Here is a 16,227-nt window from a genome sequence, read left to right as displayed (position 1 = left end):
TCAGTAAATTGGGGCCATGTCCCTTTCCCTGCCGTCTTTCCAGGTATTGTCACAATCACATGACACAGTGGGTGCACAAACAGTTAATACACTGTAAGGAGTGTGGAGCTGAGGAAGCCAGAGGAGTGGGGAACGAGATCAGAGAGGTGACAGGCCAGATGGTGGCAATGACATTGGCTTTTACCATGAGTGAGAAGAGAGGCCGCTGCAGGCTTCTGAGCAGGTGAGGGTGCTATCTGATGTAGGTTGAAAAGGACCCTCTGGCTGCCAAGAGCAGCTGTGAGAAGGTCACTGTCATGCTCTGCAGGAGAGGGTGTCCCCAGCAGATGCAGTGGGGAGTGGGGGAGTCTGGGCCTGTCTGGAGACTGGCTGGTCAGGTTTCCAATGGATGGCACGTTGGGTGGGAGACGAGGAGACAGTCGAGTCAAGGAGGACACCATGCTTTGAGGCCTGAGCAATCAGGAAGGAAGGAGTTTCCCATGCTAAGGAAGAGCAGACAATGAGAGGAGCCTGGGAGGGGCAGGAGAAGGGGTCCTTTGGACATGCTAAGTTTGGGATGCTCATTAGACGTCCAAATGCAGCTGCCAAGTCAGTGGTTGAATATAGGAGTCTGGAGTTCAGGGGCAAGTTCTGGGCTGGAGACATATCTGAGGAGTTGTCAGCCTGAGCCTGGCATCTAGAGCTGTGAGCCCAAGGCTGGGTGTGGTGGCTCATGCCTATAATCCCAGCACTTTGGGAGGCTGAGGCGGGTGGATCACTTGAGGTCAGGAGTTCGAGACCAGCCTGACCAACATGGTGAAACCCTGTCTCTAGCAAAAATACAAAAACGTAGCCAGGCATGGTGGCTTATGCTTGTACTCCAAGCTATTCAGGAGGCTGAGGCAGGAGAAATGCTTGAACTTGGGAGACGGAGGTTGCAGTGAGCTGAGATTGTGACACTGCACTCCAGCCAGGGTGACAGAGTGACAATCTATCTCATGAAAAAGAAAAGAAAAGAAATAAAGAGAGAGAGAGGGAGAGAGAAAGAAAGAGAAAGAAAGAGAGAGAGAGAAAGAGAAAGAAAGAGAGAGAGAGAAAGAGAAAGAAAGAAAGACAGAGAGAGAAAGAAAGAGCGAGCTGTGAGCGCCAGTCTGAGCTCCCAGGGTTGCCTAGTTTTCAGTGAGGCAGCCATGGGATGGGGTGCTCGTCATGTGGAGACAGTTTACCTAACGGCCGTTAGGCCCCATGGCAGCTGGTGAGGTCTCATCATCCCCTGCTTACAGATGAGGACTCAGGGGCACAGAGAGGGGGAGTGACTTGCCTTGGTGGCACAGCTGGACTTGACCCCACTTTGTCTAACTTAGGAGCACCCCCCCATCCCCAGCACACCCTTCCCCCCTGCAGCTCTGGGATACCTCATGCCCTGGGACTTCCTTGGTAGGTGCCCACCTCTTTTCCAACAGCTCCTCAAGGGTCATTTTCCAATGGGGGCCCTGTGGGGGCCCTAAGAGGCAGACCTTGGGGCTGGCAGTGAGTGTCCTAAGATCTGAGATCTGAGACTGGGTCTGCTTCAGCAGGGGGATCCCACCTTGCAAGCCTGAGCCAAGCAGCCCTGGTGCAGCCATGGCGCCCGGCCCATGCTGTGAGCTGGGTCTCTGGCCTCCACCAGGCCTGCTGTGGGAGACCCTCCCTGCTGAGCGCAGGTGCAGGCAGAGGCCCTCACGCCTCTCAATGCTCATGGGCCCCATGGAGCCAGCAGGGAGGCCATCCCATACCCCAGGAAACTGGCAGCTTGAGAAATTACCCTCAACAATACCAGGAGGCCCCTTCCCACACCTCCTCAGGGAGTAAAGGTACCTGGCTGGGAGGCCCACACGTGATGGTTAAGCCCCTCCCTCCACCTTGCCATATTTCCCCCTGGCTGCCTGCCACTCCCCAGTGGGGTCCCTGTCATCCCAGGATATCAGGCTCTCCAGTCTCCAGATGTTGCAACCCAGCCCCCCAACTCAGCCTCCCTACCCTTTCAATCTCTGCAGGTGACCTACCAGCCTCTGATTCCTGCCTTTTTAGGAGGCTCCCCCAGCCAGCCCTGATTATGACGGGAGTCCCTGAGATGATCAGTTCATAGGCCCAGAGAGGGACAGGGACTTGTCCCAGGTCATACGACAGGCTGGCCTCACACCAGTCTGCTCTCTCCCTGGTGGCCTAGGACATGGGACATACACCTCTCCCACTCTGGGCCTCTGAATGGGAGGCGGTGGAGGAGATGTGTTCTGAAGTTCCTGCGGTTCAGACTACCAGGCTTCTTAGAGACTCAGGCAACCTGGGGCTGTGTCTGGGCCATGTCATGCCGAGCTGCAAGATGCCCCAGTGCAAGCTGCAGGTCTGGCTGCTAAGTGTGTGTGTTTGCATGTAGATCAAGCGGGGTGTGGCTGTTGTCAGGAGTTGTGGTGTGCCTACAGAGGTGTGTGTGTATAGACGTGTGTGTGCCTTTTTGTGCATGTACATGCTCAGTGGTGCATGTGTGGTGTGTGTGCACAGGTGTGTGCCCATGTGCATGCAGATTAAGCGGGGATGGGTTGATGGGTGTGCTGAAGGGTATGTAGCTGCTGGTGTGTGTATGGATGTGTAGGTTGAGTATACGTGCCCAGGAGTGTTTGTGCACACAAGTGTGCAGATGTGTGAGTGCAAATGTTAGTGAGTGTGTGCAGGTGGATGTGTGTAGATGTGTGAGTACATTTGTGTCTATGTATATGTGTGTACCCATGTGTGAAGAGGTGTGTGTGTGTGTGTGTTTGTGTGTGTGTGAGAGAGAGAGAGAGAGAGCCCAGCTGAGTCAGATGCAAATGTGCAGCTGTGAGGTCAGGTGTATGTGTCAATGCAGGTACGTACGTGTATATTGATGTGTGTGTGAGCAGGCATGCATGTATGCACACACGCACTTGCACATGCTCAGCTGCACCCGTTCCCCCAGGGTTCAGGTGCTGTCACAGAGTGAAGCTGTCTGTGCCACTCTGGTGAGCAGGCGGCTGGATTTCCCAGCCTTAGCCCGGATTTCCAGGGCTTAACACCACAGCCATTTGGAATTACACTGAGCGGGCTTTCTCCACTACGTGGGGTTACTGCTCAGTCATGCTTGGGCAGGACGTGGCTGCAGAGGCAATCAGGGTGTGGGGAAGTTTATTTGTCTGGTTTGTACAGATTTGGAGGATCTTTGTTCCTATCAGGGTCAGCCCGCAGAAGCACAAGGCAGGCAGAGCTCCCTGGTGCCCCCACTGGGGCCCCTCGAACCCTGTACCCACCAGGCCTAGCACGAAAGCAGGAAATTCATCATCCACATCTACAGCTGCTCCTTCCTGTGCCCTATCCTCACCCCAGGTGTCCTCTGTCCTCCTGTATCAAACTCAGCTCAGACAAGCTCCTTCACCATGGGGAGCACATGACTAGTGAGGTTGAATGCAGGATTCCTCACGGAGGATGGAGTGCAGTGAGGGCCCATCCACACAGGAGAGCAGGGATGGTGGGAGTTCAGGCACCAGCGGGCTAAGAGGCAGGTGGGTGGGAGAGGAGGGGAGATCATAGCCCGAAGGCCGCCTCTCACTCTGCCTCCCTTTAGGACCTTCCTGGTGCCTGGGTTCAGCCCCTCGGGAGTGCCTGCTGGGGTCTAGAGGACCACTGTTTCTCTGATAAGGGTTAACCTGCTACCACCTCCTGGTGGCCCTGTGTACCTTCACAGAGGGGGCTCCAGAAACAATGTCTGACCCAGAGGCAGGCTCCCATGGTGGGGCTCAAATTCCACACCCTGGGGCAAGGAGCGGAACTGGTGGTGGGCAGCCCCACTCCTGCTGTGTACAGGGCCTACCTCCCAGCTGGGGATGGCTAGAGGAGCCCCCAGGGCCCGTGCTGGGAGGGAGGGTTTTGATCTATTTATATCCCTTGAATTTTGTTCGCAGAAAGGCTCCTAGGCTGAAAAACAAAATAGAAGAGAATACCAATGACTGTGCCCATGCCTGTGTTGAGAGTTGGCTATATAATTTTCAGCGCCCAGCACAAAATGAAAACGAAGGGCCCACTGTTCAGAAATTATCCACGATTCAATATGGTGGCAGAAGGACCTTAAACTGAGAGCTAGGCACAGGCCCCTGGGTGACCGCACAGGTTGTACACTCATAGCGCTGGCCCTGCCTGTGTTCATGGAGGGGCATCTGGTGCCCAGAGAGGGGTGGAAACTTGTTAGCATCCCACAGTGGGCTGAGGCAGAGTAGAATCTGGAACCCAGGATGCTGGCCCTCAACATAGAACTGTGTCCACTGCAAGGGTTCCTCTGCCCAGAGAAGGGCCTCAATCCCTGGTCCCACCAACTCCATGTGGGCCCAACTGCACTGCACCCATCAACAAGGAGCAGGCAAAGGGTCTAAGATGGGTGTCTTACCTGGGACACAACCCCTATTTCCAAGAACCCCCAGTGTGAGAGGAGAGCCAGCCCTGCCCTCAGGGAACCCTGATGTAATCAGGGAGACACACCTTGTCCCTAGGGAACTCCTAGTCTCATGGTGAAGACCCAGATGACAAGCCTATTCTCCATTAGCCCGAGACTCTACGATATTCCCCAAGCGTCTGTTTTGATGCTCTGGAGCTTCTTCCTGCCTTCTCACCCTGGCCACCAGCCCCAGTTTGGGCAGGAGAGACGGCCAGCACGGCCCCGCTGGCTGGTCATGACCTTTCCCTCCAGGAGAGCTCCATGCCCAGGGGTGAGAGTGTAAGTAGTATCTGAGGATGGAGGCCTGTCTGTGTCTGGAGCGGCATGTGCTCACTGGGGGACAGGCTTTCATTTCCCCTGGGCCTGTGACATTTCCCTGAACCAGTGGCCACTCTCGGCCTCCTTCCCCTCGGAGCTCTGCCTGACCTGGGCCACGCCAGCCTGGAGGCTGCACTTTGAGGAGTGTCAGTGCCTTGGCTTGGGCACATCATGGCTGTCCGGTCATGCCCCCATGTCCCCCATGTCTCTTCTCCTCACCTTCACCTCAGTGCCTGCGGTCACTAAAAGCAAGTTTCACATGGCTTCACAGTCTGTGCTTGGGGTACCCTCATGGTTTGGGTGAGGTAGCTGCTTTCATCCCATTGCACTGAGGGAAAAACTGAGGCCCACAGAAGGGCAGGATTCTCCTTTTAGGCCCTACGGCTTCTCCAGTCCCTCTCCCAAAGGTAGGAAACGCAGGGCAGGGTGACTGGAAATGAAGGTCATCCCATCCAGTGTCATGAGGCATTTATGGAGCGGCGTGCAAGGGACAGGGAGGAATATAAGAACGGGAAGACCTGGTCCCTACATGGGGGGTACTGCCAGATGAGGCCAGGGCCCCTGTGCCTTCAGGAAACAAGTCCAGACCTGTGTCCACACTGCTGGTCTGGGTAGAAGAAATGAAGGGTATCATGGGGCCCCATAGAGCTGGGGGTCAGGAGAGGATTCCTGGAGGAAGCACACCAGCCATGTACCAGGGCAGGACCCAGGCTCAGAAAGAGCAGATTTGGGAAAGAGCATTTCCTGCTTCCTTCATGCCCAGACCCAGGAGGCCTAGCCTGGGTCTCCTTTGGTCCCACCTTGGCTGAGGAGGTTCAGAGGGGTGGCTGAGGCCTGGAGGACCCGGAGGAAGGGAGAGGCAGGGAGGGGAATCCCAGACGGGGACAGTGGGAATTGCCGGACCCTGCCTGGAAGGCTCTACTATTGTAAAATGGATTATCCGACACCCAGATTAATGGGCTTTCATTTTGCTAAACATCTGTCACTGTTAGTGCTGGTGAGCGAGCATGAAATGAGCTCTGACTGCTGCCACCACCATATCGCGATGGGTGCCGAGGATCCCATGCTCTGCACTGGGGGACCGTTGCGGGGGCAGTCATTGAATGGAGGTCTGATCCGAGGGGCTGTGACATGGCCACTGGGTGTTATCCCAAAGCACCAAGGGGTGCTCCTCTCGCCCTCAGCCCTGAGAAGGGCCGGCTGTGGTCTCCTGAGAGCCTCTCCTCAGGCGCACCCCCTCCACATAGCAAATAACAGCTGTAACCTGAAATGGCACTTACCATGTGCCAGATGTTTTCCACACTTTTAAAACATTTATTAAGTCACTTAATTCTCACAACAGCCCTAGGAGGTAAGTACTATCATTATCACGCCCATATTATACGTGAGGAAACTGAGGCACAAGGATGTGACGTGTCTAATATCACACAGCTGGAAGTAGTGAGCCAAGATTTGAATGCAGAAACCCTGGTCTGCAGTCCCAGCTCCAAGCCACGACTTCCTTCTGCCTGAAGGCAGCGGGATGCCGGGTGGGTCCCTGGGTGGGAACTGGCGGGAGTCAGGGCCCTCAGTCGGGGCAGAGCCTGCTCTGACGCCGCCATGCCCTCCGCCAGCTGTACATCCAGACTACGACGCTGACGGTCTCGGTGAGTCTGAGCGCCTCAGTGTCCCTGGGAATGCTCTACATGCCCAAAGTCTACATCATCCTCTTCCACCCGGAGCAGAACGTGCCCAAGCGCAAGCGCAGCCTCAAAGCCGTCGTTACGGCGGCCACCATGTCCAACAAGTTCACGCAAAAGGGCAACTTCCGGCCCAACGGAGAGGCCAAGTCTGAGCTCTGCGAGAACCTTGAGGCCCCAGGTGAGTACCTGGCCCCGTTCTGCCCCCTCGGGCCCCAGGCCCCGCTCCTTTTGCAGCAGGTCGGCTGAGCTCCTGCCCCTCCCCACCCCACCCTGCCCCGATGCCCCATCCTGGGGAGGCGGCGGGGGACACTGGGGGAACCCTGAGGCTACAGGTGGGAGCCAGCCTCTCAGGGAGAGCCCTGAGGCACCACATTAGAGCCCGTTCTGTCCTGCCCCTCCTGGTGGCCTGGAGAGAACCTCAAGGTTTCCCCAGCTGGTGCCCTGGAGAGAACCTCAAGGTTTCCCCAGCTGATGCCCTAGCAGCGCCCTTCCAGGGATCTGTGCCCCACCCCGAGGCAGGCCACCAGGGGGCGCCTGGGCCCTGAGGGTGAGCGGGGACCCCGGGATTTCCCTCTGCTGGGGCCTGGGTCTCTGCCTGTGCCCTTTCAGCCCCTCTGGGAGAAGGAATCGTCCCCGGGACCCTGCACACTGGCCCTTTGGTAACCCGGTGGGGTGGGAGCGGCCCTGAGCCCAGAGCAGCTGTAACACCCAGCTTGACTTTGTTCAGCCACCCCCTAGCAGGCACCTGAGCTATGGGGACCCGGGATATGGGCCGGCCAGGACCGGTGAGTGAGGGCAGGGTGAGGCAGAGGGGCCTACAGGACTGCCTAGTGGCGCTCAGGTAGTTGCCTGTCTGGGGGACTGTCCGAGGAGACCCAGCAGGAGAGGGTCATGCTTTGTGGTGGGGGAGGGCACCAGGCAGGGACCTCGGCAGCTGAGGGGCAAGCCTGTGGTCTGGAGCTGGCCAGGACAGGTCCCTTCAGGGCTGGTAACGGAGCAGTGCCACCATCTTTGCCAACTTCCCTCTTCCTCGGAGATCCAGCCTGTGCACCTCTGTTGTGGAGAGTATACTGGCTTCTGATACCCTTCCCTCTCTGATCAACACCCCTGATGCCTGTGTGTCCCCCTTTTCCTGCCCTGCGACTTCTGGTTCTTTCCAGTCCTCCTCCTCCCCACAGAACACCAGCTTCCCTCAACCTACGACCCTGGGGTTCCCTTCGGGTGCCATGCTGGCCCCCATGCAGAGCGGGGAAGGGACAGAGGTGCCCATGGGACTCCCACCTTTGGCCTTTCATGTCTACCTGGATGTTCAGAAACCCCAGATGAAGTCCTGACCAGGCCTTTCTGCCTGACTGGGGACCCTCTCCCTGTTCCAGTTTTCCTCCTTCCCATGGAGACCTTCCTTCTCAGGTCCCAGGTCCTGTTCCATCCAGACCACCTCTCTGCTGCGTGCAGGAGCAGGTCTGTCAGATATGCTTTTCCCCAGTGCTCCTGAGAGCTAGAGGGTATTAGCCCCTCCCGGAAGTGACACCCTGGCCCCAAAGGGTGACACCACGGGTGCTGTGACAGGGCAGAGGGTCCCATAAAGGGTGGGGCCCTCACAGAGAGCTCTGATGGCTCAGTACGGGTACTGCCCTCTGCCTCTGCTCCAGCCAGTCACCTGGGAACATGGGACAATTACCCACTCCTGCCAGAGGAGGGGTGTGGAGGCCTGGGGAGGGAGACCCCATATCCCCAGGCCCCTGCTTCCTGCCCAGAGGGGCCTGGGGGTCTCCAGGCTGTGGGGCAGCCCCCATGGGCCTCACTTCCAGCTGCTCTGGGGTTGGGAGGGACCGAGGGGTCTGTGGTCACCCAGACCCCCTGCAGGCCTTGGCATCCTCCCCTCTGAAAGTCTTAGGGGCTTCCATGGTAGGGAAGTGGGGAGCCCCTCTCCCCACCTCCTGTGTGAAGGCCAGCAACCAGCACCCTGTGCCCCCACTGTCTCTCAGCTCAGTGACAACAGGGGCCATGGAGGCACTGGGCAGGAGCCAGGTGATTAATTCTGGGGACAGCCGGATGGAGGGGGTGTGAGCAGGAGGAGTGGGAAGGTGTCACTCCTGTGGAACAGGGACATTTTTCACTCTGTCACTGGCAGGCTACGTATCTTTAAACAAACAACAGAATAAATAATTCAGGGGCCTGATTGCAGGCAGATTGGGTGCGGAGACAAGGGGCGACAAATGGGGGCTGTCAGCTGGTGCCTAGCACTGCCTGGCTAATTGTTATCTGCGCCTCCGGCAACTGAAAACCAGCAGCCGGGGCCTATTGTCAGCACCGGGTGGGCTCGGGGCCTCGGCCCACACCCCTTGGCCTTCCCCTCACACTGAGGGTGCTCCGGGAGTGTTGCTGTCCCTATCCAGTCCCCAGTGCTGGAATAATTCCAGCCCGGTCCTTCTGCCCAGCATTTTGCAGGATTTAAAGAGTGTTTCTGTTCACCTCTTGGCTGACCCCACGTGGTGTTTATTATCACCCCATCTTACAGATGAGAGACTCTCGGCTCTGAGAAGGTCAGTTTGTTAGAAGGGCCACATGGCAGGTGTCGAGATTCCCCCACAGCATTGCGGGCAGGACTGGACCCCAAGTGTCCTGACTTCCGGTGAACCTTTCCCTTGGAGCCTCACTGTTAGCTCGTGGGGGCCCTGGGCAGACTCACGGCTCCCATTTTCCAGATGGTGAGACTGAGGCTTGGGTGAAGAGCTCCCCAGCTTCTGGAACCTGTGAGCTGGGTTTTCTAGGGCAGACAGGTAGGGCATTAGAGGAGAGCAGAGGCCCTGCGGTCCTTCCTCTCCACACTTTCTCTAGTCTGCAGCTGCCCCTGGTGCCCCTCAGCTGCCCTCAGGCTCGCATCCCCTGCAGTCAGTGGAGATTTTGTTGTGGCTGCTGAGAGTTTTTTTCACCTCTGAGCCAGGAGCTGCTGATGGGTTTTACAGGCGTGGAAGCTCAGTTTTATCAGTTCCCCCAGGGGGTGACGGAGCTCTGGGGAATTGATTCTCACCAGCCTGGCCTGCTGTGATTCGCATAGCCACTGCTGTTCCTTTTCTGACCATGGGGGATAGAATGGGGTGAAGATGTTGGAGGCAGTTGGAAGCCCCTCAGGAGAAGTAGTCTAGGCAAAAAGGGCCACTTTGCTCAAGTTACAAGCAGGGAAACTGAGGCCCAGCAAAGGAGGGGAAGAGCTGCCTGAGGCTCAGAGAGAGTGTGAGGCCTCCCAGCAACTAGAATCTCGGCTCCCGCCCTCAGGGTGCTGGTCTGTGCTCATCTCCCTCTCAGCACCTGCCATCCCAGGCTATCTCCTGGATGCTGCCCCATCCAAAATGACCTGTCCTGTGGTCCCTCTGCCCTCTTGGTCATCCAGCACCCTGGAAGGACATGGGTCATTTCAGAGATGAAGGTGGGAATTCTTCATGAGCTGTAAGGTGCCATGCTGTGTTCTTATTCTTTTTTTGGATGTTGTGGCACCATTTTCTTCCATTGGCACCTGTCCAGTTAGCACATAAACCTTGAAACTTGCCCACCACCATCCGGCTAAGTGATTCTTCATCGTCTGCTTGAATTTTTCTGTTGACAGGGAGCTCATAGGCCACTGACTCCACCCAACTCTGGCCAGGAGAAAATTCTTCCTTTAACTGAGCTGGACCCTGACCTTCATGCCTCCCTACTGGTCCCATGGTGGACCCCTCTGCTCACCCCATCCCCAAGCAGTTTGCTTCTTCCACATGTGATAGACTGATAGTTGGACACCAAACTTCTGCCTGTGTTAGTGGGCTTCCAGTTACACTGCTGTGACAAAGAGGTCCCAGAACTGAGCAGCTCAAATCAGACAGATGTTTGTTGCTCTCTGCCATAATAGGACATGGTGGGTGGGTGGGAGTGAGGACCCAGGATCCTTCCATCTTGTTGCTCCATTGGCTCCCTGAAGATTGAGGCTAGATGACCTCAATGGTTGTTCTGCTCATGGAAGGGAAAAGAGAAGATGCATGGGGGAAAGACCCATTTTAATTGAATGACATGGGAGCTGCACACAGTCCTTCCATGTGTATTTCATGAGGAAGAACACAGTCAGGTAAGGCCTCACGTAGCTGCAAGGGAGGCTGGGAAACTTAGTCCTTCAGAGTCATGTGCCCAGTGAAATAGGGGGGAGAGGATCGGGGGGACAATTTGTAGACCACCACACTTGTCCCCCAGTTTTCTCTTCTCCAGATGCCCCTGGCTGAGTCTGGCAGATGTGCCTCCTTTTTGAGCCAACAGATCCTGACCGAGGGTCAGGGCAGCTTTTAGACAAAGGACAGCTGGTTTCTCCCACCCACTGCTTCTCTCCATACTCGCAGACCAGCCCCTGCCCCAGGCAGCAATACTGCCCTGATTACCACCACTGAGGCGGCTCCCAGGCCACTGAGGGAGGCCCTAAACCCTGGCTAGACAGGACAAAACCAAGGGTCTGGCCAGGCTCCTCACCCCTCTGGCCTCAGTTCCTCATCTGTCAAGTTGGGCGATGCTTCATTGGCTGCCTCACTAGGCTGCTGTGGGGTCTGCACTCTGGAGGGGTGGGGGACACTCACACTGCTCATGAGAGCTGCTGGCGTCACTCAGCTGTGGACAGGAATGGGAGATACCCCGATGTACCACCCCAGTCCTGGTGTGGAGTAAGGGCCAGAGGGACAGGGGCAGAAAAGGGGGGCTCAAGACTGAGGGAGACAGGGGCACCAAGAAGTAGAAAGGGTAGGTGCTCAGAGGGCCCTGGGGATCTGGGGGACTTGTGTTTCCTTGGGTGTAGGGCGGAGGACTGAGTCAATCGCATGCCTCAGTTTCTAGCCATGCACAGCCCCACTCTGGTTTTCATTATTTATTTCCTCTGTCCCTGTTCCCCACTCTCTTCCCTTAGGTCACTGTTCTAGTTTAATGTATATTCCTTACTTACATGTGCGCATCCAAAATGCGTGTGGTTGAACTTCTGAAAGACTTCCCTTTGATAATATTTTAAGGTTATATGATGTCATAAAAAAAGGTTTCTTTTGAAGGGTGGTAGAATTAGGAGGTGGCAGGGGCCCCGTGCTGGGGAGCCCCTCACACAGGAGTGGGGTTTGGGAAGGAGTGCTAGAGGAAGGAGTCATCTCTAGAGTACAAAGGGAAGAGGAAAGGCACTCCAGGCAAGCAGCCCAGCCCGGCAAAGGCGTGGAGGTGCGAAACATGGGCCCAGTCCCTGGATGGGGAGCTAGGAACAGCAGGAGAAGCAACCGGGTGGGCCAGGCGGGGCCGGTGCAGTTTGGGGCAGTGTCGATTGCTCAGCTCAGGACTGGATGCCATGAGAGGCGGGGAGCTATGGTAGGTTCTTGTGCAGGGCTGTGCCCATGTGAAAGGATAGTTTGAGAAAAGCAGCCCCTGACTCCTGGGTACCCCTGGTCTCTCTCCTTCCAGCGCTGGCCACCAAACAGACTTACGTCACTTACACCAACCATGCAATCTAGCGAGTCCATGGAGCTGAGCAGCAGGAGGAGGAGCCGTGACCCTGTGGAAGGTGCGTCGGGCCAGGGCCACACCCAAGGGCCCAGCTGATGTCTTGCCTGCCCGTGGGCACCCACGGACGTGGCTTGGTGCTGAGGATAGCAGAGCCCCCAGCCGTCACTGCTGGCAGCCTGGGCAAACCGGGTGAGCAACAGGAGGACGAGGGGCCGGGGCGGTGCCAGGCTACCACAAGAACCTGCGTCTTGGACCATTGCCCCTCCCGGCCCCAAACCACAGGGGCTCAGGTCGTGTGGGCCCCAGTGCTAGATCTCTCCCTCCCTTCGTCTCTGTCTGTGCTGTTGGCGACCCCTCTGTCTGTCTCCAGCCCTGTCTTTCTGTTCTCTTATCTCTTTGTTTCACCTTTTCCCTCTCTGGCGTCCCCGGCTGCTTGTACTCTCGGCCTTTTCTGTGTCTCCTTTCTGGCTCTTGCCTCCGCCTCTCTCTCTCATCCTCTTTGTCCTCAGCTCCTCCTGCTTTCTTGGGTCCCACCTGTGTCACTTTTCTGCCGTTTTCTTTCCTGTTCTCCTCTGCTTCATTCTCGTCCAGCCATTGCTCCCCTCTCCCTGCCACCCTTCCCCAATTCACCAAACCTTACATGTTGCAAAAGAGAAAAAAGGAAAAAAAATCAAAACACAAAAAAGCCAAAACGAAAACAAATCTCGAGTGTGTTGCCAAGTGCTGCGTCCTCCTGGTGGCCTCTGTGTGTGTCCCTGTGGCCCGCAGCCTGCCCGCCTGCCCTGCCCGTCTGCCGTGTGTCTTGCCCGCCTGCCCCGCCGGTCTGCCGTGTGTCTTGCCCGCCTGCCCCTCCTGCCGACCACACGGAGTTCAGTGCCTGGGTGTTTGGTGATGGTTATTGACGACAATGTGTAGCGCATGATTGTTTTTATACCAAGAACATTTCTAATAAAAATAAACACATGGTTTTGCACCCGGGCTCCACATCCACTGAGGGTCCTGCCATGGGACCACAGGCTCAGCCTGCAGCTGGAGGGCGTAGACCTAGAGGGAAGCGGGAACTGGGCTCTGGAGACCCAGGGCTTGGGGGCTGTGGAGACTGCTCCCTAGGCTGGGATCTAGTGTGGTGTGGTGAGGCCTTGGGCATGGAGGGGCCAGATTCCCAGGTAAGGGGCAGGGACATTGCAGGAAATTCCAGGAATCAGCACCTAGTAGTCCCCTAATTAGGGGGTATGCTCTGTCCCCTGCCCTGCAGCCCTGGGAGGGTAACATTTCTGCCTTGCCTGTCCTCTGTCTCACACCCCTCACACCTGGGACTGCCCTTCCACCCCTGCCCCCATAACCTGTGCCTCTCTCCTTCCAGCCAGGAAGTCCTCTTCTTGAGAAGTTAGCTTCCCGGGCTGCCAGCACTCACAGCCGTCCCCTCCTGCTTGTGTTGGCTCCAGGCTCGGGTGCTAAGAAGATGTGTGTCTGTCCTGGAGATCAGTGTGTTGTTATGTGTCCACGTGGGCCCACAAGTGCACGGCACAGGCATGGCCGTGTGGCTGTGTTGGCTGTGTGTCTGTGTGCACGTCCAGCGCCTCCATGCGCATGCGTATCTGTCTTGTTTGCGTGTCTGATCATCTGTTTGGGCCCCGGTGGCTCATGCAGATGCCTGTCTCAGGCCCATGGTGAGTGTTCACCTCAGCTGGCTTCCCTGGCAGGTTGGGAGGTGGGAAACAGGAGCGCTTAGGGGCTGGGCTTTGGCTGGGGTAAATTATAGAGCCAGAAACACAATGAGGCCATAGGCAGCAGCTGGAGCCTGGGCTGCCTGTGTCGCCCCCTCCTGCCCTGCCCCTGCCTTGCCCCTAGGTCCGGCACCCCCTCCCACCTCCAGGCTAGCTGACAGCGCTGTGGAGCACAGTGGAAGGGACTGGAGGAACCCTAGGCAGGGGGCCACACAGGGACAGAGTATGAGGGTGTGTGTAGAGCTGAGGCTGGGACATTGAATCATGCCAGGTATGCCTTCTCCATCAGCCCACTCTTACTCCTGGCCTGGGCATCTCATACATCTGTGCATAGGAAATCTCTTCTTCCCTGGGGTCTGTGTGCAGCACCTAGTAGATGCTCAATAAATGTTTGTGTGAGGGAAGGAGACAGGAAAGGAAGTGTCTCGTTGATCGTCTTGCGGAATGGTTCCTAAGACCTCTGTCCAGGAAAGATTCCACCCAGTGCTCCAGCCCGGTCAGGCAGAACTAGGTTGCCAGATCAAGGGTATCTCCCAAAAGCTTCCAGGGCAGTTGGGGATGGGGGGTGGGGGGGTGGGGGGTAGGGATGGGGAATGCAGAAGGGGGTGCAGCCAGCTTTCCCCCAGGGTGACTCTGGCAGCACCCCCAGCCTGGGCACCCTGCCTGCTCTGTGGCTCACGCCCCTCCTGAAGTGATTGATGCTCTGAGGCCCAAGGCTAGGTCCAGGGCAGGGCCTGCAGGGTTTTGATGCTCAGTCCAGGACTTGCCTAGGTCCCCCTACATCTGTGGGGCCCCCATCTAGGTTCTAACAGGAGAATCACCTCTCCAAGTGGGATGCTGCCCCTCGGCTCCCCTTGGCTCTCAGGAGGGGCCCTCAGGGACTACCAGTCCCCTGCCAGTGGGAAGAAATAGCCCTGCCCTCAGGGAGCTTCCAGTGTGATGGGGGAGATACAGCAGACTGTGTCCCAAAGTAAAATGACTGTTAGAATGAGGTGGGTGGAGGAGGGAAGCCTTGGGTGGGTGTGACTTTGGGCATCTGAGCCTGGGGTGCAGAGGTGGGCTCTGTGGGCCTGAGGTGGACAGGAGGGAACCAGGCCCTAGCAAGACTTTTGCCAGCTAGACCTGCTGCAGCAGTTGGGAGGGTGGGTGCTGCTGGAGCCCTGGGTCCATCACCTAGAAGGCTCAGGCCAGTGCAGCCAGGGCTGGGGCCCACAGCTGGCCTGGGTGGGACCTGTCCTGATGCCCATGGCAGGAGGGACGCCTGGCCCTTCACGGTTGGCTTGGCTGCTCACTAATGACTGGAGAAAGCTGCTAAGTATCTTCAGAATGTTAGATTTCAACAAGATGGGGGGTTCAGGGTCCCTGGCACCCTGGATAGGGAGCCAGCGCCCCCCAGAGACCTTTGCTGTGTGCAGGGGGTATGTGCTCACCCCCGTGGCCTCAGCCTCCTCAATGTCTGAACGAAGGATTGGGCTAGCAGACATCCCACCCCACAGCACACTTTCTAACCAGCAGGGGAACTTCTAGACAATACAGACGCTGGGCTCCCTCCAGAACACTGGACCTGAACTTCTGGGGGGAGGGCTGGGCACGGGCATATTTTAAAAGCTCCCCAGCAGATGGGCCGTGCAGTCAAGTGGGCCAGGAGTGGCACCAGACTTTGGGGCTTGTGAAGTCAGGAGGGAGCAACAGTGCCCACTCGAGCTTGCCTGGGGCTCAAGCCCAAGGCTGGGCTGCTGCCAGCCTGAGCAGACACTCAGGAGCTTCCAGGCCAGCTGGATGCACAGGGCACCTTTGTGGAACTCCTAGGACCCTGGGGAGACCCGCCTCAGGAGCAGAGTCTCAGGTCCCTTCCGGCTCTGAGGGGCTGTTCTGAGCTCTAATGTCTTATGGTCTGCCCCTCCCATCCTTACTTCTCAGGCCTTGGAGGCAGAGGCATAGAGCCAGGCAGGACAGAGGTCTCAGTGGGCCACATGCCAGCTGCCCCCACACTGCCTCAGCCTCCAGGCCTCCAAGGGGTCCTGGGGAGCCCCTGAGAAGATGCTGAGCCTGCATAAGGCTGGGCGCCCCTCTTTCTGACACCCTCACTGGCTCCACGGCTCCCCCTTCCCATCCCAGGTTTCCATCTGCCCACTGAACAGGGAGGGGAAACTGAGGCACTCCCCGGCACTGAGGGCTCCTTCTGTCATCCTGCCTGCCCTGGATGGTCCTGGCTGCCCCTCAGGGCTTGGCCCTGGCACTGTGAGCCTCACAGGGCTCAGACCCCCACCCCCAACCCAGCACTAAATGGCACTCGGCACCAGAATCTCACTTCAGTTGGCAAAAGCAGCAATTAGCATGTAATGAGGCTTCTTGCTTTATTTTTAGGTAACCTCCAAGGCCCTGCCTGTGTAATTCAGCCCGCCATTGCTCGGTGGATAATTAAAGCATGTCACCATAATTTGCCTTTTTTTTCTATAAAGCCCCATAATTATGTTTTTATTGCGAGTGAGGAGGGGAAGGGGGGAGGGAGAAGACAAAGAGAGGTGGAGTTGGGGCAGGAAAT

At 57.2% G+C, this 16,227-nt stretch overlaps 1 protein-coding gene across 5 annotated transcripts in view; it reads left to right on the top strand.

Annotated features, from left to right (window-relative positions):
- The window catches only part of GRM4 (glutamate metabotropic receptor 4), a 126,250-nt gene extending 110,128 nt beyond the window's left edge, over nt 1-16,122 (top strand). For 4 of the 5 annotated variants that reach the window (XM_063812902.1, XM_016955267.4, XM_016955269.4 and 1 more), the window contains 2 exons: nt 6,391-6,637; nt 11,914-16,122. In XM_063812902.1, the coding sequence (XP_063668972.1) occupies nt 6,391-6,637; nt 11,914-11,963 (297 nt within the window). In that variant the 3' untranslated portion in view covers nt 11,964-16,122. The remainder of the gene's footprint in view (nt 1-6,390; nt 6,638-11,913) is intronic. The other variant, XR_010157983.1, reaches the window with a different exon arrangement.
- The last annotated feature ends 105 nt before the right edge of the window (nt 16,123-16,227 follow it).

Source organism: Pan troglodytes, chromosome 5 (assembly GCF_028858775.2).
Source record: "Pan troglodytes isolate AG18354 chromosome 5, NHGRI_mPanTro3-v2.0_pri, whole genome shotgun sequence".
Classification (NCBI taxonomy): Eukaryota; Metazoa; Chordata; class Mammalia; order Primates; family Hominidae; genus Pan; species Pan troglodytes.
The sequence above is the reverse complement of the archived record's forward strand: the minus strand, read 5'-3'. Positions and strand labels throughout refer to the sequence as shown.